Source organism: Triturus cristatus, chromosome 4_2 (assembly GCF_964204655.1).
Source record: "Triturus cristatus chromosome 4_2, aTriCri1.1, whole genome shotgun sequence".
Taxonomy (NCBI): domain Eukaryota; kingdom Metazoa; phylum Chordata; class Amphibia; order Caudata; family Salamandridae; genus Triturus; species Triturus cristatus.
Window position 1 is genome coordinate 418917119 of NC_140586.1, and position 24069 is coordinate 418941187.

Genomic DNA, 24069 nt, shown 5'->3' on the forward strand with positions numbered 1-24069 from the left:
ATCAGGAATGTCAGGAATGCCATGTATTGGAATGTCAGGAATGTCGTGTCATGGAATGGAATGCCAGGAATGTCACGAATGTTAGGCATGTCATGTAATGTCATATCATGAATGTCATGAATGTCATGGAATGTCATGTCATGAATGTCAGGAATGTCATGTCAGGAATATCATGTCATGGAATGGAATGTCAGGAATGGAATGTCATGAATGTCAGCAATATCATGTCATGAATGTCAAGAATGTCATGTCATGGAATGGAATGTCAGGAATGGAATGTCAGGAATGGAATGTCAGGAATGTCGTGAATGTCATGGGATAGAATGTCAGCAATGTCATGAATGTCATGGAATGTCATGAATGTCATAAATATCAGGAATGTCATGTCAGGAATGTCAAGTCATAGAATGGAATGCCAGGAATGTCATGGAATGTCATGTCATAAATTTTATGAATGTCATGGAATGTTATGTCATGAATGTCATGGAATGTGAGAAAAATCATGGAATGTCATGAATGTCAGGAATGTGATTTCATGGAATGGAATGTCAGGAATGTCATGGACTGTCAGGAATGTCATGTCATGAATGTCAGGAGTGTCATGCCATAGAATGGAATGTCAGGAATGGAATGTCATGAATGTCATGGAATAGAATGTCAGGAATAGAATGTCAAGGAATGGAATGTCATGAATGTCATAAATATCAGGAATGGAATGTCATGAATGTCAGGAATGTCATGACATGAATGTCATGGAATGTCAGGAATATAATGGAATGTCATGAATGTCATGGATTGTCAGGAATGTAATATCATGGAATGGAATGTCAGAAATGTCATGTCAGGAATGTCAGGAATGTCATGTCAGGAATGTCATTAATGTCATGTCATGGAATGGAATGCTAGGAATGTTAGGAATGTCATGTCATGAATGTCATGGAATGTCATGTCATGGATAGTCATGTCATGAATGTCATGGAATGTGAGGAAAATCATGGAATGTCAGGAATGTCAGGAATGTCATGTCAGGAATGTCATGAATGTCAGGAATGTCATGTGAGGAATGTCATGTCATGGAATGGAATGCCAGGAATGTCAGGAATGACAGGAATATCATGTCATGAATGTCATGGAATGTCATGTCAGGAATGTCAGGAAAATCATGGAATGTCATGAATGTCATGGAATGTCAGGAATGTCATGTCATGGAATGGAATGTCAAGAATGTCAGGAATGTCATGGATTGTCAGAAATATCATTTCATGGAATGGAATGTCAGGAATGGAATGTAATGAATGTCAGGAATGTCAGGTCATGAATTTCATGAATGTCATGTCATGGAATGGAATGTACGGAATGTCATATCATGAATGTCAAGAATGTCATGGAATGCTAGGAATGCCATGGAATACCATGAATGTCATGGATTGTCAGGAATGTCATTTCTTGAAATGGAATGTCATGTCATGGAATGGAATGTCAGGAATGTCATGGAATGTCAGGAATGTCATATCAGGAATGTCAGGAATGTCAGGAATATCAGGAATGTCAGGAATGTCATGTCAGAAATGTCATATCAGAAATGTAATGTAATGGAATGGAATGCCAGGAAAGCCAGGAATGTCATGGAATGTCATGGAATGTCATATCATGAATGTCATGTCAGGAATATCATGTCATGGAATAGAATGTCTGGAATAGAATGTCATGAATGTCATAGAATGTCAGGAATGTCAGGAATGTCATGTCATGAATGTCAGCAATGTCATGTCATGACTGTCAAGAATGTCATGTCATGGATTGGAATGTCAGGAAGGGAATGTCAGGAATGGAATGTCAGGAATGTTGTGAATGTCATGGGATAGAATGTCAGGAATGTCATGAATGTCATGGAATGTCATGAATGTCATAAACGTCATGGAATAGAATGCCAGGAATGGAATGTCATGAATTTCTTGGAATGTCATGAATGTCACGTCATGAATGGAATGTCATGAATGTCAGGAATGTCATGTCATGAATATCAGGAGTGTCATGTCATGGAATGTCAGGAATGTCATGGAATGTCATGTCATGAATGTCATGAATGTCATGAATATCATGGAATGTAATGAATGTCATGGAATGTCATGTAATGAATGTCAGGAATATCGTCATGAATGTCAGGATGTCATATCATGGAATGGAATGTCATGAATGTGATGGAATAGAATATCGGGAATGTCTTGTAATGGAATGGAATGTCATGAATGTCATGGAATGTTATGAATGTCAGGGATATCATGTCATGAATGTCAGGAATAGAACATCATGTCATGAATGTCATTTAATGGAATGTCATGGAATGTTATGGAATGGAATGTCATGAATGTCATGGAATGGAATATCATGAATGTCATCTCATGAATGTCATGAATGTCATGTCATGAATATCATCTCATGAATGTCATGAATGTCAAGGAATGTCATGTCATGAATGTCAGGAATCTCATAATGAATGTCAGGAATGTTTTGGAATGTCAGGAATGTCATGTCATAAATGTCAGGAATGTAATGTCATGGAATGTCAGGAGTGTTAGCAATGTCATGGAATGTCATGGAATGTTATGGAAAGTCATGTCAGGAATGTCATGTCATGGAATGGAATGTCATGAATGTCATGGAATATCAGGAATGTTATGTCTGGAATGTCATGTCATGAATGTCAAGAATGTCAGAAATGTCATGTCATGGAATGTCAGGAATGTCATGTCATGGAATGTCAGGAATGTCATGTCATGAATGTGTTGGAATGTCATGTCAGGAATGTCAGGCATGTCATGTCATGAATGTTAGGAATGTAATGTCATGGAATGTCATGTCATGGAATGTCATGTCATTAATATCATGGAATATCAGGAATGTCATGGAATGTCATGTCATGAATGTCATGGAATGTCATGAATGCCAGGAATATCAGGAATGTCATGTCATGGAATGTCAGGAGTGTCAGGAACGTCATGGAATGTCATGGAATAGAATATCGGGAATGTCATGTCATGGAATGGAATGCCATGAATGTCATGGAATATCAGGAATGTTATGTCTGGAATGTCAGGCATGTCATGTCATAAATGTCAAGAATGTCAGGAATGTCATGTCATGGAATGTCAGGAATGTCATGTCAGGCATGTCATGTCATGGAATGGAATGTCAGGAATGGAATGTCATGAATGTCATGAATGTCATGAATATCAGGAATGTCAAGAATGTCATGGAATGTCAGGAATGTCATGGAATGGAATGGAATGTCCGGAATGGAATGTCATGAATGTCATGGAATGGAATATCAGGAATAGAATGTCAAGGAATGGAATGTCATGAATGTCAGGAATGTCAGGAATGTCATGTCATAAATGTCAAGAATATCATCGAATGTCATGAATGTCATGGAATGTCATGAATGTCATCGATTGTCAGGAATGTCATGTCATGGAATGGAATGTCAGGAATGTCATGCAATGGAATGTCAGGAATGTCATGGAATGTCAGGAATGTCATGTCATGAATGTCAGAAATGTCATGTCAGGAATGTCATGGAATGGAATTCCAGGAATGTCAGGAATGTCATGGAATGTCATGTCATGAATGTCATGGAATGTAATGTCATGAATGTCAGGAAAATCATGGAATGTCATGAATGGACTGTCAGGAATTTCATGTCATGAATGTCAGGATTATCATGTCATGGAATGGAATGTCAGGAATGGAATGTCATGGAATGTACAGAATGTCATGGAATGTCATGGATTGTCAGGAATGTCATGTCATGGAATGGAATGTCAGGAATGTCATGTCATGGACTGTCAGGAATGTCATGTCATGAATGTCAGTAATGTCATGTCTGGAATGTCATGTCATTGAATGGAATGCCAGGAATGTCATGGAATGTCATGTCATGAATGTCATGAATATCATAGAATGTCATGTCATGAATGTCATGAATGTCATGTCGTGGAATGTAATGTCAGGAATGGAATGTCATGAGTGTCATGGAATAGAGTGTCAGGAATGGAATGTCAAGGAATGTAATGTCTTGAATATCAGGAATGTCAGGAATGTCATGTATTGGAATGTCAGGAATGTCGTGTCATGGAATGGAATGTCATGAATGTCAGGAATGTCATGTCATAAATGTTAAGAATGTCATGGAATGTCAGTGCCCATTTGCAGCATTCAAAAACCACATGTTGGGGTATGTGATAGTGCCATGTCGATCCGTACACGGTTTCTTCTAGGATATCCAATGTTTCTTTATGGGGTAAGCTTGTGTAACAACTTTCCACATCCAGGCTTATCAGGATCTGGCTTGTTGGGTCGAAATGAAGGTCTTTTAGTAAGCAAAGAACTGCTTTTGTTTCCTTTAGGTAGGTGTTGGTTGCTTATATTAATGGACGTAAAAAAGCGTCTGCAAATTTGGACAGAGGCTCTAAAATTGATCCGATCCCTGACACAATCAGTCTTCCCGGTGGGTAGTCCCTGAGCATGTAAATCCATGCGATAACCTGACACAGGTCCTACTAGAAAAGGAACAAAATTGGGTTTTTAAACTACGCACAGATATTAGAGGGCTGAACGAAGGTATACCTTGGGGACATTTCCTCAGATGACCCAAGTATACACAATCCTGACATGATCCACTGTGGTGTAATAAACCAGCTACACCGGGTATAAAAGCGTAGGAATCACACCCTATCCGTTAGAAAACATAAAAAAGAGGACACTATAACTAAGAAAGTTAAGAATTTACTAAAAGAAGTGCAAAACTACTATAGATTCTTATATGTGTCACTCCTAAATGTATGTGTAAATGTTATACATCATGTTAAATGTATTTGTCATGTATTTTCCCCAAGAAAAACACTCACTACAGTAAAAATATGATCAGAATACTTGTTTATCTAATTAACAACACTTAATTATGAATTATCGACCTTTATTTGCCAGACACGGGCTACCAAAAACATGCCCAATCCAAGATGGCCACCGTTAACACCCTCCATGGAGGGTTCGATTCCTGATTAATCAAGGGGTTTCTGTTTTTAACAAAAATATGAGGTAAATGTTAGGAGTAGTATTTTGATTATTAAGAAATATTTTTCACACCTATAGGGAGCCGCATAACCAAATAGTTACAGTTTGGGAATTACAAATCCCAACAAAATGGCGCGCGCATTGTGCCAAAATCAAGTTTTCAAACCATACACGCACTAGTCTTTTAACAACAATGCCAACATGACTTGCCGATTTACAGAATATAAAAACAGCACCGAGGCAGAGACACGCTAATATGCGGTCGACCCTGGGACTTATAGGTCACACTGACGGAGGGATGCCGAGAACAGTAAGATTTACCTCGTTTTCTCTCCTAACAGGAACCCGATTTGGTGGTTATTTAAAACAGATCCAGCAGAGAGAAAATACTCTAATCCTAACGTGATTGGTGTTTCTTCCACTTTTCTCTCCTCATTTTTAGGGTCCTATAGGCCCCTCCACCCAGACAGACCATGGGGCATATTAGTGCTACCATATAAGTATGTTGCTAAGTCTATATGTTTGTACAACGTTACATGTTGAGTGTGTGTTTACTGTCACGAAGCTTGTCTAGGAAGATGAGTGTTTTTAAAAGGTGGTGGTCCTTTAAAAGGTGGTGTTTTGTAACCAGTTCTGTTTTCTCTAGACTGGAGATTTGTGTGATAACTACATGAAAACAAGCACTACTAACAGTTCCTTTTTAATAAGATTAGATCACTTTCTTATTTTATTTTGAAAGGCACTGACAAGATGAGTGTGCCAAAACGCGAATACCAGCAGCTGCCCATTGAGGCAGGCTGTATTTTTCTAACCTGCATTTCTTTTTCTCTAATACAGATACTACGTGTTCATCAATAACCGTATGTATATTAACCAAGTGCGCTCAATAGGTGCACGTTATTAGTCTAATTTTTCACCTTCATTTAGGTTTCTGCACGGAGTGGTACACGTGAGGCTGGATCTCATGCTGTCCTGAAGAAGAGGTTAGGGGATACCTCGAAACATGTTGACAAAATAATAGGCAATATAACCACATAACAGTTATATTTTTCCTGTTATTAACCCCTTTTTATCTTACCAGCTAGGAGTAGGAATAAATTGTTAACTCACTAGTTAGGTATTTTTAACTAACACAAACACCACTCCCCCAACACTGCAACACATAGTTTCACACAAAAAAGTGCTCCTACGTAAATCTCACAAGTCGTAGCACGCCCCAGCAGTAGATGCTTGGGATGGCCCCAGTGATGAAGCATGTCACCTAGGGGCAACCCTGGGTGAGTGTCGCCTTTCTGACCCACCTGTGTGAAGTCGTAGCCCCAATCCACAGGAACGACGAGAATACCCCCACACTCTCGAGGTCTGTCCACGGAAGCGTGAACTCGTATACACTCTAGCAGTAGACAGACCCTGAGAGATGTGGGGACAAGAGTTGGAAGCGCTCACTTGATTCCCCCAGCGGGTGTTTCCTAATGGGCACAGCAGAAAACAACCTGTAGCAAAGACAATAAAGACAATAAGAGTAACTACTCTCTCAGTTATGTAAGACTACCCTAATTCTAAAGTAAAGGTGAACCATGCATTCCTGGGTTCCCTCTTACCCGCTGGACATCTCGTTACGCTTCAAAAGGCGATTCCGCTGGGCTTTTGGGATATCAGCAGGGCAGGTGAACACTCTCAGCCAGGCCAATAACAGGAGGGCGGAGTCGCCGATGGTCACAACAGAGGGGGGAATGCTACAAGCCCAATAGCCAAACTGGGAGGGTCAAAGGAGCAGATACAAAAGGGGTATACCAGGGTTTGTAGAGCGCTAATGCTCAAGGGAATAGAATACACAAATGGCGAGGAGGACTTTTTCAAGCATTAGAAATCCTACGAGGCATTACACCAACAATTAAAAGCGTGACCAAAAAGTATATATCAAGCACAATACTTGAGCCAAGAAATTACATTGAGGATCCTCAAAAGAATTTCAGTAACGCGCCCCAGCGCGTGTGACAAAAATAATATTCAGCTGTCCACAAAGCGAGACGAGCGCGAATACTGGCAAGAATGTATCCGGCTGCAATAGTGCTCTCGCTTATGGTGCTGGGGTAGATAATCGCTCTAACCGAGCGTTAGGGAGAAAACAACAAAGCATCAATGTAGCATGCCGTAATAGCGCTTACGCTTATGGCGCTGAAGAAGTTAATCGCTCTATCCGAGCGTTAGGGAGAATCAGCGAAGCAACAATGTTGCCGTTCCGCCGCGGTCACGTTTACAATGAATTCACCTCGCGACTGCTGCTAGACAAGGGAGAGGAGACTAGGAGGTGCAGGGATTACCTCCTAAAGACAGCATGCGCAGGTAAGAAGGACTAAGAGGGGAGCAGTAACAAGGAGACGTAGCATAAAGCAACAAGGCATCCTTGAAGGAAACCAGGAACACGGTGATGCAGGGCGTGGTCTCGGGACTCTACGAGTTTGAAAGCCAAGCACCGGTTTGCTGCCGAGGAGAGCTATTTAAGGGAGGGGACCAGTGTAAACTCCTCCCCCTTCTACCCGCAATAAGGGAGCGTTTAAAAAGTACATGTTTCTCTCGTCTTTCTTCCCTGAATCCCAGTAATGACACAGGAGGCTAGTCGTGTAACAGTGAGTGAGGGGACTCTAGAAAAGCATTTTTCTTTTCTAAATTGTTGAGGCTCACCAATTTGGTGAACCCACTGTCTGTTGACTTAGGCTAGTTTCTCATGATCCATTATCTATGGTTCAATTGAAAATCATGGAATGTCATGAATGTCAGGAATGTCCTATCATGGAATGGAATGTCTGGAATGTCAAGAATGTCAAGGACTGTCATGGAATAGAATATCGGGAATGTCATATCATGGAATGGAATGTCATGAATGTCATGGAATATCAGGAATGTTATGTCTGGAATGTCATGTCATGAATGTAAAGAATGTCAGGAATGTCATGTCATGGAATGTCAGGAATGTCATGTCATGGAATGTCAGAATGTCATGTCAGGAATGTCATGTCATGGAATAGAATGTCAGGAATGGAATGTCCTGAATGTCATGAATGTCAGGAATGCTTGGAATGTCATGTCATGGAATGTCATGTCATGGAATGTCAGGAATGTCATGTCATGAATGTCAAGGAATGTCAGGGATGTCCTGGAATGTCATGTCATGAATGTCAGGAATGTCATGGAATGTCATGTCAGGAATGTCATGTTACGAATATCATGTCAGGGAATGGAATGTCAGGAATGCCATGTCTGGAGTGTCAGGAATATAATAGAATGTCATGTCAGGAATGTCAGGAATATCATGTCGGGGAAGGGAATGTCAGGAATGGAATGTCATGAATGTCATGTCATGGAATGGAATGTCATGGAATGTCATGTCATGAATGTCACGGAATGTCATGTCATGAATGTCAGGAATATCATGTCATGAATGTCAGGAATGTCATATTATGGAATGGAATGTCATGAATGTCATGGAATAGAATATCGGGAATGTCATGTCATGAAATGGAATGTCATGAATGTCATGGAATGTCATGAATGTCAGGGATGTCATGTCATGAATGTCAGGAATAGAACGTCATGTCATGAATGTCATGTAATGGAATGTTATGGAGGGGAATTCCATGAATGACATGGAATGGAATATCATGAATGTCATGTCATGAATGTCATGCCATGAATGTCATGTCATGAATGTCATGAATGTCAAGGAATGTCATGTCATGAATGTCAGGAATGTCATAATGAATGTCAGGAATGTCGTCAGGAATGTCATGTCATGGAATGGAATTTCATGGAATGGAATGTCAGGAATGTCATGTCATGAAAATGTTAATTTCTTTATGTAGTAGTTCCATTATCTCCTAAGATTGTAAGCACTAATAAATAGGTTAAATACAGCTTTAAGTGTCTTTCTTTAAGCAAGATATGATATTTTCTGGCACATTAACATAATCTGTCTTTAATGTATACCTCTAGTATATTTGCATCATTTCATATATGAATAGATTATAATGTTGTTTGTGTATATTGTTGATAAAATAAACATTTAGCCATGTGCCTTTGACTGTATTCAATCACAAATAGTGTTACAGACTAGGTCCCCACAAGGATGGTAGCACGTGTTCAAGTCCCCACAAGGATGGTGCTATGCGCACGATAAAATAACAATATATTTGCAAATTTGAAGCAGGATCCTGTATCATGAATTTTTACTTAACATTTTTCTGTTATTAGTGTAGTTTAAAAACAATGGGAAGGGTTAGTCCCCACAAGGCAGGTATTCACACATAGCCCCCACAAGACTGGTAACACGTGTATGAGTGTGTGTGTGTGTGGGTGTGGTTGTGGTTGTGGTTGTGTGTGTGGTTGTGTGTGTCTGCTTGTGGTTGTGTATATGGTTGTGTGTGGGTTGGGTTGTGTGTGTTTGTGGTTGTTGTTGTGGTTGTGTGTGTAGCTGTGGTTGTGTGTGTGTGGTTGTGTGTGTGGTTGTGTGTGCTTGTGTGTGGTTGTGGGGGGGTGTGTGTGGTTGTGTGTTTGTGTGTGGTTGTTTGAGTGTGGTTGTGGTTGTGTGTGTGATTGTGTGTGTGATTGTGTGTGTGGGGGGGGGTGGTTGTGTGTGTGGTTGTGTGTGGGTGTTTGTGTGGTTGTGTATGTGTATGGTTGTGTGTGTTTGTGGTTGTGTGTGTAGTTGTGGGTGTGTGGGTGTGATTGTGTGTGTGGTTGTGTGTGGTTGTGGTTGTGTGTTTGTGTGTGTTTGTGTGTGGTTGTATGTGTGGTTGTTTGTGTGTGGTTGTGTGGTTGTGTGTGTGTGTGTGGTGTTGTGTGTGTGTGGTTGTGTGTGTGATTGTGGTTGTGTGTGTGTGGTTGTGTGGGTGTGTGTGGAGGGGGGTGGGGGTGTGGTTGTGGTTGTGTGAGTGGTTGTGTATGTGGTTGTGTGTGTGTGCTTGTGGTTGTGTGTGTGGTTGTGTGTGGGTGTGGTTGTGTGTGTTGTATGGTTGTGTGTGTTTGTGTTTGTGGTTGTGTGTGTAGTTGTGGTTGTGTGTGTGTGGTTGTGTGTGTGGTTGTGTGTGCTTGTGGTTGTATGTGCTTGTGGTTATGTGTGGTTGTGTGTGTGTGTGTGGTTGTGGGTGAGTGTGGTTGTGTGTGGTTGTGTGTGTGTGTGGTTATGGATGTGGGTGGTTGTGGTTGTGTGTATGGTTGTGTGTGTGGTTGTGTGTGTGTTTGTGTGTGTGTGGTTGTGTATGTGGTTGGTGTGGTTGTGTGTGTGGTTGTGTGTGTGTGGTTCTGTGTGTGTCATTGTGGGTGTGGTTGTGTGGTTGTGGTTATGTGTTGTTGTGGTTGTGTGTTGTGGTTTGTGTAGTTGTGGTTGTGTGTGTAGTTGTGGTTGTGTGTGTTATTGTGTGTGTGTGGTTGTGTGTGTTTGTGGTTGTGTGTTTGTGTGTTTGTGGTTGTGTGTGGCTGTGGTTGTGTGTGTGTGGCTGTGGCTGTGTTTGGTTGTGGTTGAGTGTGGTTGTGTGTGTGAGTGGTTGTGGTTGTGTGTGTGTTTGTGGGTGGTTGTGTGTGTGGTTGTGTGTGTGTGTGGTTGTGTGTGTGGTTGTGGTTGTGTTTGTTTGTGGTTTTGTGTGTGTGTTTGTGGTTGTGGTTGTGTGTGTGGTTGTGTGTGTGGTTGTGGGTGTTTGTGGTTGTGTTTGTTTGTGTGTGTGTAGTTGTGGTTGTGTGTGTGTGGTTGTGTGTGTGGTTGTGGGTGCTTATGGTTGTGTGTGTGGTTGAGGGTAGGTTTGGTTTGTGTGGTTGTGGGTGTGGTTGTGTGGGTGTGTGTGTGGTTGTGGATGTGTGTGGTTGTGGTTGTGTGTGGTTTTGTGTGTGGTTGTGTGTGTATGGTTGTGGGTGTGGTTGTGGTTGTGGGTGTGGTTGTGGTTGTGTGTTGTTGTGGTTGTGTGTTGTTGTGGTTGTGTGTTGTGTTTGTGTAGTTGTGGTTGTGTGTGTTATTGTGTGTGTGGTTGTGTGTGGTTGTTCGTATGTTGGTGTGTATGGTTGTGTGTTTGTGTTGGTGGTTGTGTGTGTGTATGGTTGTGTGTGTGTGTGTGTTGTTGTGTGTGTGTGGCTGTGGTTGTGTGTGTTTGTGGTTGTGTGTGATTGTGTGTGAGTGGTTGTGGTTGTGTTTGTTTGTGGTTTTGTGTGTGTGTTTGTGGTTGTGTGTGGTTGTGTGTGTGTGGTTGTGTGTTTGTGGATGTGTGTTTGTTGTTGTGTGTAGTTGTGGCTGTGCGTGTAGTTGTGGTTGTGTGTGGTTGTGTGCGATTGTGTGTGGTGTGTGTGTGTGTTTGTGGTTGTGTGTGTGACTGTGGTTGTGTGTGGTTGTGGTTGTGTGTGTATGTTTGTGGGTGGGTGTTTGTTGTTGTGTGTAGTTGTGGTTGTGTGTGTAGTTGCAGTTGTGTGTGGTTGTGTGTGATTGTGTGTGATTGTGGTTGTGTGGTTGAGGTTGTGTGTGTGGGTGTGGGTGTGTGTGTTTGTGTTTCTGTGTGTGTGGTTCTGTGTGTGTGTGTGTGTGGTTGTGGTTGTGTGTTGTGTTTGTGTGTGATTGTGGTTGTGTGTGTGGTTGTGTGTTGTTGTGTGTGTAGTTGTGGTTGTGTGTGTGTTATTGTGTGTGGTGTTATGTGTATGGCTGTGTGTGTGTTGGTGTGTGTTTGGTTGTGTGTTTGTGTGGGTGTGGTTGTGTGTATGTGTGACTGTTTGTGTGTATGGCTGTGGTTGTGTGTTTGTGTTGGTGGTTGTGTGTGGGTGTGGCTGTGTGTGTGTATGGTTGTGTGTGTGTGTGGTTGTGTGTGTGTGGCTGTGGTTGTGTGTGGTTGTGGTTGTGTGTGATTGTGTGTGAGTGGTTGTGGTTGTGTTTGTTTGTGGTTTTGTGTGTGTGTTTGTGGTTGTGTGTGGTTGTGTGTGTGTGGTTGTGGTTGTGTGTTTGTGGGTGTGTGTTTGTTGTTGTGTGTAGTTGTGGTTGTGTGTGTAGTTGTGGTTGTGTGGGGTTGTGTGTGGTTGTGTGTGTGTGTGTTTGTGGTTGTGTGTGTGACTGTGGTTGTGTGTGGTTGTAGTTGTGTGTGTGTGTATGTTTGTGGGTGGGTGTTTGTTGTTGTGTGTAGTTGTGGTTGTGTGTGTAGTTGCAGTTGTGTGTGGTTGTGTGTGATTGTGTGTGATTGTGGTTGTGTGGTTGAGGTTGTGTGTGTGGGTGTGGGTGTGTGTGTGTGTGTTTGTGGTTCTGTGTGTGTGGTTCTGTGTGTGTGTGTGGTTGTGGTTGTGTGTTGTGTTTGTGTGTGATTGTGGTTGTGTGTGTGGTTGTGTGTTGTTGTGTGTGTAGTTGTGGTTGTGTGTGTGTTATTGTGTGTGGTTGTATGTGTATGGCTGTGTGTGTGTGTTGGTGTGTGTGTGGTTGTGTGTTTGTGTGGGTGTGGTTGTGTGTATGTGTGGCTGTGTGTGTGTATGGCTGTGGTTGTGTGTGGCTGTGGTTGTGTGTGGTTGTGGTTATGTGTGGTTGTGTGTGTGAGTGGTTGTGGTTGTGTTTGTTTGTGGTTTTGTGTGTGTGGTTGTGGGTGGGTGTGGTTGTGGGTGGTTGTGGTTGTGTGTGTGTGGGTGTGTGGGTGTGGTTGTGCGGGTGTGGTTGTGCGGGTGTGGTTGTGGTTGTGGTTGTGTGGTTGTGGTTGTGTGTTGTTGTGGTTGTGTATTGTGGTTTGTGTAGTTGTGGTTGTGTGTGTAGTTGTGGTTGTGTGTGTTATTGTGTGTGTGTGTGGTTGTGTGAGGTTGTGTGTGTTGGTGTGTGTGGTTGTGTGTTTGTGGTTGGGTGTGGGTATGTGTGTGTGTGTGGTTGTGTGTGTGTGGTTGTGTGTATGGTTGTGGTTGTGTGTGTGTGGTTGTGGTTGTGTGTAGGGTTGTGGTTGTGTGGGTGGGTGTGTGTGTGTGGTTGTGTGTATTTGGTTGTGTGTGTGTGGGGGGGGGTGGTTCTGTGTGTGTGGTTGTGTGTGTGGGGGTGTGGTTGTGGGGGTGTGGTTCTGGTTGTGTGTGGTTGTGGTTGTGTTTGGTTGTGGCTGTGTGTGTGTGGTTCTGAGTGGTTGTGGTTGTGTGTGTGGTTTGGCTGTGTGTGTGCTTGTGGTTGTGGGTTGTTGTGATTGTGTGTGTAGTTGTGGTTGTGTGTGGTTGTGGGTGTGTGTATGGTTGTGTGTGTGTGGTTGTGGTTGTGTGTGTGTGTGCTTGTGTGTGCTTGTGTGTGGTTGTGTGTGGGTATGGTTGTGTGTGTGCTTGTGGGGGGGGGGGTGTGGTTGTGTGTGTGTGTGTGGTTGTGGTTGTGTGTGGTTGTGTGTGTGTTTGTGTGTGTGTGGTTGTGGTTGTGTGTGGTTGTGGTTGTGTTTGTGTGGTTCTGAGTGGTTGTGTGTGGTTCTGAGTGGTTGTGTTTGTGTGTGTGCTTGTGGTTGTGTTTGCTTGTGTTTGTGGGTTGTTGTGGTTGTGTAGTTGTGTGTGGTTGTGTATGTGGCTGTGTGTGTGGTTGTGGTTGTGTGGGTGTGATTGTGGTTGTGGGTGTGTGTGTGGTTGTGTGTCTGTGGTTGTGTGTGTTTGGTCTGTGTGTGGTTGTGTGTGTGGATGTGGTTTTGTGTGTATAGTTGTGTGGGTGTGGGTGTGGTTGTGTGTGTGGTTGTGTGTGTGTGGTTGTGGGTGTGTGTGGTTGTGGGTGTGTGTGTGGTTGTGGTTGTGTGTGTGTGTGGCTGTGTGTGTGTGCTTGTGTGTGGGTGTGGTTGTGTGTGTGGTTGTGGGTATGTGTGTGGTTGTGGTTGTGTATGGTTGTGGTTGTGTGTGTGTGTGGTTCTGAGTGAGTGTGGTTGTGTGTGTGGTTGTGGTTGTGTGTGTGTGCTTGTGGGTTGTTGTGGTTGTGTGTGTAGTTGTGGTTGTGGGTGTGTTTGGTTGTGGGCGTGTGTGTGGTTGGGTGTGTGTGTGTGGTTGTGTGTGTGTGGTTGTGTGTGTGTGGTTGTGTGTGTGTGGTTGTGTGTGCTTGTGTGTGGTTTTGTGTGGGTGTGGTTGTGTGTGCGGTTGTGGGGGTGTATGGTTGTGTGTGTGTGTGGTTGTGGTTGTGTGTGGTTGTGGTTGTGAGGGGTTGTGGTTGTGTGTGTGGTCTTGAGTGGTTGTGGTTGTGTGTGTGCCTGTGGTTGTGTGTGCTTGCGGTTGTGGGTTGGTGTGGTTGTGGTGGTGTGTAGTTGTGTGTGTGTAGTTGTGTGTGTGTGTGATTGTGTGTGGTTGTGTGTGTGTGGTTGTGTGTGTGTGGTTGTGTGTGTGTGTGGTTGTGTGTGTGTGGTTAAAGTTTTAGTCACTACTCAAAATGAAATCCATTTTATCATCGTTGCCAGTGCTCCTTTATGTTTAATGCCCTAAATGAAACACAATGTTATAAGCAACAAAGGGCTGGCCGAGAAGGGAGGGGGGAATGTGAGGAGCAGAGGGGAATGCGAGGAGCAGAGGAGCCAGAATGAAACTGCCAAAAAGAAGCCAGAATGAAAGTGACGAAAAGGGAGGAGGGAAATGCGAGCACAGCATCAAAGGGCTGGGCGAAAAGGGAGGGGTGAATGCGAGGAGCAGAGGAGTCAGAATGAAACTGCCGAAAAGGGAGGAGGGAGATGCGAGCAGAGCATCAAAGGGCTGGGCGAGAAGGAGGGGGGAATGCGGGGAACAGCTGTGCACGTACACGCCATCGTGCACTCAAGCTTGTAGCCAGCAAAACCATGTGGGTAGCATTATGAAAACTCACCTACTAAAGTTTCTCCGAGTAGCGCATGCGCGCTGACTCAGCGAGACCTAAAAAAGCAAGCGCCCGCTTCGAGAAATGACTGCCGTGTGCCACCAACGTGAACCGCGGGGCCAAAGTGAAAGTGATAGCGGGGATGGTGCTGAAGGCTGCAGGTTCGCGCGTGCATGCTCGCGTGAACGCATGCTTGTTGCCAGCCAGCAGCACTTTGAAAACTCACTTACTAAAGTCTCTCCGAGCAGCGCATGCGCGCTGACTCAGTGAGACCTAAAAATAATACAGTTGCGTTGGCGCCCCTATTTCTGAGTGAATCCCTGGCTGTGGCACGCTCTCACAAGCCGCATCCGCACCTCTGTGACATGATCCCAACGCGAGAGTTGCTATTGATAGTGTCAGTCAAAGGGGGACCACGATGCAAACATCAGGCTGGACAGGATACAGCAGAGGCCAGTTTTAGAAAAACTCAAACCGTATCCACCACTACATGCACCACTGTGAGCTGGAGAGGAGTTTACAAGGATGAATAGGGGGAAGAGCTGAAGCACAGCAAAAACAAATCAGTTATGAATTATAGAACATACTCTTAATTAATTCAAGTAATATGTAATACTTTTATTAAAAATAAATAATTATAATTCCTAAAAAACCACTATAAATATGTGCGGACTCCATTGGTCATGTAGGGAGCTTCTTTATTATCTTTTAAGGTACAGATGGATGACCTACCAGGAGCTAAGCAGTTCACTGTCCAGCCTTCATAATGCAACTGAAATCCCAGACTCCCAGACACAGCAGGACACATGCACAATCCCCACGCGGGATCACCCTCCAGGCCAACACATCTCCCTCTTTCATAACCACACAGACAGGACACATAGGGAACTTGGACCAACAAGTTTACATGTGTGGGTGAGAGAAGGACGTGCTGCAGTACAGTAGCTGAATTAGAAGAAAAATAAATCAGCAATGCATTTTAGAAAATTACCTTTCATTTAGTATATTCATGACAAGTTTAATACTGTTTAAAAAGTATTCATGCAAAAAACATACTGAGAAAATTATAAAGGGTTTTTGAAGAATGTAATCAGGCAGAAGTAGCTATTTCTAATTGTGTACTATTTGATAGGAAGGACTTCAGCCGGGAGATGAAAATGACATGGTCCACTGTGATGAAAGCAACAGATTTAAGATGAAGATTAACACATATTCTTAGTAATGGTGCCTTCTGAACACCTGTACTTCATGGTAAGCAGGAGACTGGTTTAGAGATGCCAGGATGTTTGGTTAATTAACTTTCTTTCTACCAATGTAGATAAGACGCTTTCTTTGGTTTTTGAGTGCCCAGCCGGGAAGTTAAGGATGATTTGATGGATCTTGTCATGATCTAGGAGAGTGGTTCCTAACCTGTGGTCCTCAGACCACAGGAGGTCAGGGTTTAAAAAAAAGAATTAGCAGATTAAAAAAGTACATATCCACAAAAAAGAAAAATGGAACATTTATTTTAAAACACTCTGTAAATATGAAGGACTTTGAAATAGGAATCTATAAATGAAGTTGGTATCCTTGGCTTGAGTCATAGGAGCAGCGCAAATAAAGCAAAATCTAGTATAGACAAATGGTGCCCTCAATTGAAGCAGTCCACAAAAAGAGATTATGCATTAGGAGAAATAAGACAAAGTTATAGGCCAGAGTCTGGAATATTGCTTTATCTTTTCAGAGACAAAACTACATTTCGGAAAAGCCAACCCTTCCATTAAAACGTTGTGTTTCACATTTGGTTTTTGTTCTTGAATTAATTCAGATATTTCACAATTTGAGTATTTGATATAGACTTGTTTCTGCAGTTTTGCATATTGTATTGAGGTTTAAATTGTAGAAATTGCTTAGGCGAGGGTTCCAGTGCTTAATTTGAGTCGGTGGTTGCCGGTGAGGGGCATGGGTACTCATTTTTGGGGACTGGCCCTTATTTTCCTTCACCAGACATTTCCCCGGGAGCAAGAGAGGGAAAATACACAAAGCAAAAAGGAGGAGGAGAAAAACAGAAAACAGTTCTCAAAAGGAGAAAACAGGACCCAGAAGGGTGAGATAAAGGGGCAGATGGTGCTTGTAGTGGATAAGAGAGGCATGAGGTATACTTTTAGACTACGCAACCTTGGTAAACTGTGCGCTGACATTTAATAGCACTGACCGCGATATTAAAGCAAAGCTTAGGGCACCAACACTTGCCCGTTTACAAATTAAGCAGTGGTGGATACTATAATGATATTTCGTGTGACAAAACAGTTCTCCCAGTTCCTGAGTGGGCCTTCAGCGAATGTCTTTATTGGCTACTATGGAATATTTAAGTGAACTTGCAGTACAGTTTCTAGGCCATCTGGATTGTCGGGCAACACAACCAGGCTTCCCCCATATGGAAAAATATGCACCCTCGCAATACATATGACCTTTTTTATATTGTTTTGTTTTTTGCAGTTTTATGCAGTGCAAACTCGACCCAAAGGTATCGGAGCGCTTTACATGAGCACCAGCTGCATTACAGATGGACACCTTCATTTTTGGGCAGTGATATGCATGAGTCTCCCGCCAGACTCGAACCTGGTTCCCCAACTTCAAAGTCGGCTGCATCCTCTCACCTTAGCGTCAGCATTCCTCAGTTTAAGCTTGTGGTTGGTTGCAGGTGGGGCTTATCAAAACTCCTTTTTAGAGAATGGCACTTATATTACCTCATCAGATTTTGACCCAGAGCAAAGAAAGAAAAACACAATAGGGGGAAAGAAGGAGGAAGAGAAAGAAAGAAAAACAGGGACAGCGGGAGGAAGCAGGAACCTGTTAGAGTGAGAAAGAAGGGCCCTGACTCCCTGATGGTGGATTAAAGAGGCATGAGGTGCAATGAGGACTCTGCAGCCTTGGTATTCAGCGTACCGACAGCCATAAGCACTAGCCACAGGCTTCTGAGAAAACGTTTGGTCCTGGCACCTATTCTTTCACAAATTAAGCACTGACAGGTCCAAAAAAGTCAAAAGGTTAAAAACCGCTGATCTAGGGGATTAATGCTTTGGCTTAAATTAAGTTCTGTAGGCAGCAAGGATCTCATGGAGAAGTGGAGGAGTAATGGCTGACTGACTGCTTGAGTGAGATTTCCTCAGACCAAAGTGACTTTGTTCGCAAGCGATGTCATTAGATCATCATATAAGTGTTGAGACGGAGGCATCTAGCCTTTTTCGGTTGTGATCATTTCCTGGTGAACTTGGAAGAGTTCGTTGGATGTAATATTAGCTCCATTGAAGAGCATAACTTTTTGCTCCATTGATGGTATCATTGTAGCCACAACGTGTATACAGAATGCTAGGCAGTCAGCTGGAAGACCTAGGCTTTTTCAGTACCTCCAAGGGCCTGGCCGGGCCTTCAATTGGAGCTCAAAGGCAAACCACCTATTCATTTATGATATGGTTTTTTATTTTATTTTTTATCCTGAGTTGCCATACTGTATTGAGAGCAGCAGCGGTGACTGAGTAAAGAAAGGTACCAATAGGTTAGAGCTTGGATGCTACACATGGAGGAAGTTGTTACCAGGGAGGTTTGTTGGAGATCCTCACCATGAATGGGATAAAGTACCCTCTGTTGTACATTATAAAGATCCAATACTTGTGGGCCTGCAAAACTCTTCTCTAATTTCCTTATTACCGTCGAGTTGTGATGTCTCGATCACCTGTAATAATGAAATTATGGAGCGGCTCAAGAGCAGTACATTATTACAGTTGAATTGTGGCATCATAACGCCTGCTTCCAGAGCAGGCAGCCAAAGTAAGAAGCAGGTCTCAGCTTTACACCTGCAGTTTAAACAGCAAGAACATGCCATTGTATAACAATGCATTATCTCACAGTTTCGAAGGGCTACATGATTTTCATTTTCAATATATTCAAAATGAAACAAATAAGATTAACATTGGAATGAACGACTGCCTCATGTTCTTCTGAGCTGTTTATCCAAAATAACAGTGCTCAGCACAAAATATCCATTTATGGAAACATGTTTATTTTATCACGTATAGGTGGAAAGATAGAATCTCTGCATGTTTCTGCACAATATGTTTGAGCAACAATTTACTAACTGCTTTCTGAGTGTTCAATTTCACACCACCGATTCTACTCGTATTCTTCATGTCTGCAACCATACTATCTTTTTCATATGAAGCAGCAAAACTTCAAGGGGTTTAATTGGTCTGTGGGAAGGGTGATGTGAGAGCATGTATTATAAGGAATAACATACACTCTGCCACAAATTAAAATGATATTGTAAGTCACCTTGGAGTTCCATGACCTAATGAAGGATCTCACCGTTCAGTCTCATTGTGCTACGTGGTCACAGAACACCTCTGTAATTTGCAATATCCTTATAATTATGCTCAGGTAAAATTTAAATCACACTGGTGTAATTTCAGGAGTTGTGTCATGCCTGTTATTCAAAATTACCAAAATTACTCCATTACGCCATATCACATAAATATGCAACCATTTATAGCAAAATTATAGTGCAGGAGTAAAGGAACAACCTGAACAACTAGAATGCGGGTCAGCAGTAACTGTGTTTTTTATGTTTTTTTAGAGCAAAATGTTTTTTTGCATCTAAAATTGACACAAGGATGCATTTTGTGCTAAAATTTAGCGCTAAATGATGGATTCGAGTTTCATGCAATTCGCATAATTTTCCCGAAATGTTGCATAATTGTGTAAAAACTAATTAAATGATTTTTGCACTCGACTTATAATGTACAGCAAGGGTACTTGGTATCATATACTGCTAGGCACAAAAGAATTAAGTGACCATAAAGAAGAATGGGGACGTAGGCAATGTTCCTTTATACGATCATGGAATTTCAAGGTGGCTTGGCTTGCAATATCTTTAAACATATGGTAGAAGGTAGTTTATTATCATAATGCATGGTTAAACCATTACCTTTTCCCCAAAAAGCTTACATTTTTGGTCTCCTGACCCCTCATATTAATAGTTGAAACTGTGCAAAGTGCATATGGAATGGAGAGGAGTTGGCCTAACGGCTAGGGCGGTCGACCTCGAATCTGGGGAACTGGGTTCGAGTCTTGGCAGTGACGCTGAACATCCTGTGATTCTGGGCATATCACATAATCTCCCTGCGCCTAACAAAAAATGAATGTGTCCTCACGTAATGCAACTGGTGCTATGTAAAGCGCTCTGATACTCGATTCGGGTCAAGTTTGTGCTATATAAAACTCAGTAAAAAAAAACTTACCAATATACAGCTAGTACTTTGTTGCCAAAACATATGTAGTTCCCTTTCAAAATCAGCTATGGTTTATGTGTGGTAACAAGCAAAGTGATTCCTGCTTTCCTTTTATGCATTAAAGCTCTCCCAAAATAATCTGTCGTAAATGGCCCACTTTTTCCAATGACAGCATATTTTCTGAAAACAGTTCAGAAGAGCTAAAAGCTAGCATTCATTTTCATTGTTTAAAAATCAGATGTCATCATTTCTTTACCTGCCTGTCACACAGTCTGCTTGTAACTTCACAACTCAACTATAATTACTTATTGGAGTTGAGCAGCAACTGAGCAGGAAAATCATTTTCTTATTACAAATGACTAGTGATCTTAAGAGTAGCCCGAAAATGGCACTTACATGCACCTTGTCAGGTAGTAACATATCAGCTATTTTGATTATTAAACTGTTTCCAGGCCATTCTGGAATCTGCAGAATCAATACCACACTGATGTTTTCTGTAATGAGAGGACTGCACAGGAACTGAAAGAGAGTGCACCCAGGAACAACACAACTAAAAACTCAGAAACTTAGGGTGATGCATTGCAAAAGCATACACATCAGAAAAAAGACAGCCTGAGTTCTGTGCGGGGAGCATTGCCAGTGATACCTTGGCCACTAATGACACCTATAATAAAAGTGGGAGACTCCTAGAATTTCCCAGAAAATTGTCTTTTTTATGATGGATACTTACTGAAAAGAGAATGAACATACATCCTGATAATTTACTTACAAATTGTGTCAGGGTAAAAATGTACCCGGAAAAATGACTTTACTGTCACTTTCACCTTAGCGAGAATTTTACAAGGATTTTAGAACGTTTTTACAAGCATTTGGAAAGGCCATCTATGTCGAAGTAGACCAACCAGTGATAACAAGTATTGCAAACCCAGTAGGTTTCGCCAGTTGGGCTGCTGGACAACATGGCTAAAAACATTGACAAAGCCAATAGATCTAGGATGAGCAACACCTTTTGGCTTTGCTGAGGCTTGTTTTCTAACCCGATGCAAGCAGTCTTAAGAAGTAAAGCTGAGAAGGAGTGGGTGGGTGGTGGAAGAAGGATGTGGCGCTAGAGCCACAGATGCTGTCTTCTGAACTGGGGAACCAGCAGTGCTTAATTTGAGCCGGTGGTTTCCGGTGCTCGGCACCGGTGCTTAATTGTCAACATAAGGTGCTTGAGATGGTCTACCACATGGTGGTGCTGTCTGGCTAATTTGGTGATTACCACAACAACAGTTAATTATTAATTCAATATACATTTAAAAGGACACTTATTTGTCGACCAAGCCATTCTTATAGCTTTGGGGGCCTGAAATGGTATGAATTGTCACACTTGTAGGAGTGTGATGGTTAGTAGTTGTGTTGTTACTATGATTGGCAGCATAGCAGGGGCAAGGTATGGTGCAAGCGGCAGAGGCCTCCTGACGAGAGCACCGGCACATTTTTTTTGACAAATTAAGCATTGGACCAGGTTTGAGTCTTGGCCAACATCCTTCTAACTCAGGGCAAATCACTTGATCTCCCCTGCCTAAAAAACATGAATGTGAACTTGTGTAATGTAACTAGTGCTCATGTAAAGCGCTCCGAAACCTTTGTGTCAAGTACGTCCTATATAAAATTACAAAAAAATGGCCCTGGACACTTAGAGTGACACAATGTTCCGAGTGGAAAACGGGCGCTCTGCAAGTTCCAAATGAAATAGCGACAGTCATGAAAAAATAACTTGTAACTCTCTGTAGAAGCCAAGAATCACCAAGCTGTGGATTCCAAGACTCAAGGTAGTGAGTGGAAGACAAAGAACTGTAAAACATGGCATGGGAAGTTGGATGTAAGTGACGATAATCGAGGTCTGGTTTGAAATAATCAGATTCGGCCACTAGAGGACAGAATTGCGCTATATAGAATCAACACAAACAAAAAGACGAAATAGTACCTCAGTCCAGGACGCGCACGGATTGACATTATAAAGATATATCAACCTGTACTTGGTCCAGTTTCCACACAAAGAAACGGAAGTGATGTAGGCAGTAACGTAGAGTGATAAAGATGCCGACGCATGGTCCGTAACGGGCGCGGGGACTCAGGTTTTTAACTGCATAATCAGGGCCAATGTTTTCATATTGTGTTTTAAACTCAGTTTCTGACACCCTCTGTACTCCTACACTTGTATTACTCATAGTAGCCGGCGAAGACCACGCAGACGGCAAAGACGAGGCTGTTTCTGAAGACATACTCCGCATAGGTGTCCGAGGCCGGGCTCCAGAGGCTGCGGCTGCTGCAGCACAGCCCAGTCCTCCCCGCAGGGCCCAGCACGACGTAACACACCAGCTTGTACCTCTCATAGCCGAGGTCCCTGATGGCCAGCTTCACTTCCTCGGCCACCTCCAAGGCTAGCTGGGACCAGCCTGGGCCTTCACAGCTCCTGCCCTGCAATGTCCTCTCGAGCACAGCTTTCATCACCTGCTGCGCCTCCTGCGCCGAGAAGACCCTCTGGGGCTGCGGCTGGTAGACGGACTCCAGGCTGGGAGCAAGGATCAGCGTGCCCGGCCTCCTTGCTGTACGCATGCCGCTGGGTGGCTTGGTGGTGCCGAGCTTCCTGGGGTCCAGCGGGAGCTGCTTCTTTTTGGTCCAGGCCTCCCTCCCCTGGTGTTTCATCAGCTCTTTCTTGGTCTGTGGTTCTGTTACAGATCTAGACGGTTCCCCCCCTTTCCCTTCAGGCTTGGGGAAGTGCTTGCCTGTTCGGTGACCCTCAAAGCTACTGCTGGATTTCCTGTGAATCCGTCCTCCTTCTGCAGCCAGGTGCTCCATCTGCAAAGAAGAAGAGGCCTGGGTCAGTGGGCTGTCCAGAAATGTCGACACCGCGTGGTCAATCACTGAGAAATGTGCTTAGAAACCCTGGAACGGGTCTGAATCTCGGTGTACTTGCCACATAAAATCATTGTCAATAACATAGTAATAATATAAGGGGACATTTCTGTATAGTAAGGTAAAATTCATACTCTGCGGACTAAAATCATTGCCACTGCCGAACACAAAATTGTTCCCAACTGAACCAACCACTGATGAACCACTTTTTGCAAATTCATCTTGCGCAAGAGACTAAAATATCCTGGCTTATCCCATCACTAAATTTGTAGGCCCTCCAATTTAAATCTGTAGCGTAAACAATCAGAAAAGTGGGAAATTCCCTCCTTACCCCTCCAAACTCCAACAGACAAACAGATAAATACCTTACTTAACCAAAGGGGCGTTACTCTACAGGAACATTTTCGATCGTCCTGCTTTTCAACAAGCCCTCTGTTGACAAGCTATTCCCGTCCAGTTATCAATCCGTTTCTGCGTGCCCAGCCTAGTGACGATCCTGGGAATAGTGCACAATTCACAATGTTGCCCCCACTTGTAGACAGACATTCACATCATTGATTCCCAGTCAGGTTTGCCCCTAAGGAATGGAGATCACACTCATTATTGCGGGGGAAGGGATGCTCACCTCTCTGTTTCATGGTCAGTTTGTCACTCTAATCCTACTCAGCCTTTCTGTGGATTTGACACTATCAGCACCATCTTGCAAGCCACTAAATTTGCATCCCAAAAATATGTAATGAGTTCCTCTCTTACTTTGCAAGACCAATTACGTTTATATGGTAAGATATTCAACTAAACATTTCACCCAATAAAGGACCCCATTGCCAAATCAAGAACTCTCCAAAGTTATGAAACTCCTCAAAACCACCCACTATTACCGTGATACTCTACCACCCTCAATTATAAGAGCCCATTTTCACCTAATGGAACAGCACTCAACAGGGACCTTTCCATAGTTGCTACAAACTAACCAAATAACACCCATTCAAAGATAACACATACATCAACCAAAACCTACCCTCCCCTTACAGATGTGTTGCC

General features: G+C 43.0%; 1 protein-coding gene across 2 annotated transcripts in view; it reads right to left on the reverse strand.

The window, feature by feature from the left end:
- LOC146834500 (dynein light chain Tctex-type 5-B-like) overlaps positions 1-24069 on the reverse strand; it is a 149946-nt gene that overhangs the window by 58971 nt on the left and 66906 nt on the right. The window contains exon 2 of one of the 2 annotated variants that reach the window (XM_085601895.1): positions 22499-22971. In XM_085601895.1, coding sequence (XP_085458021.1) covers positions 22499-22971 — 473 coding nt within the window. Of the gene's footprint in view, positions 1-15541; positions 22972-24069 lie in introns of those variants that run through there. The other variant, XM_085601894.1, reaches the window with a different exon arrangement.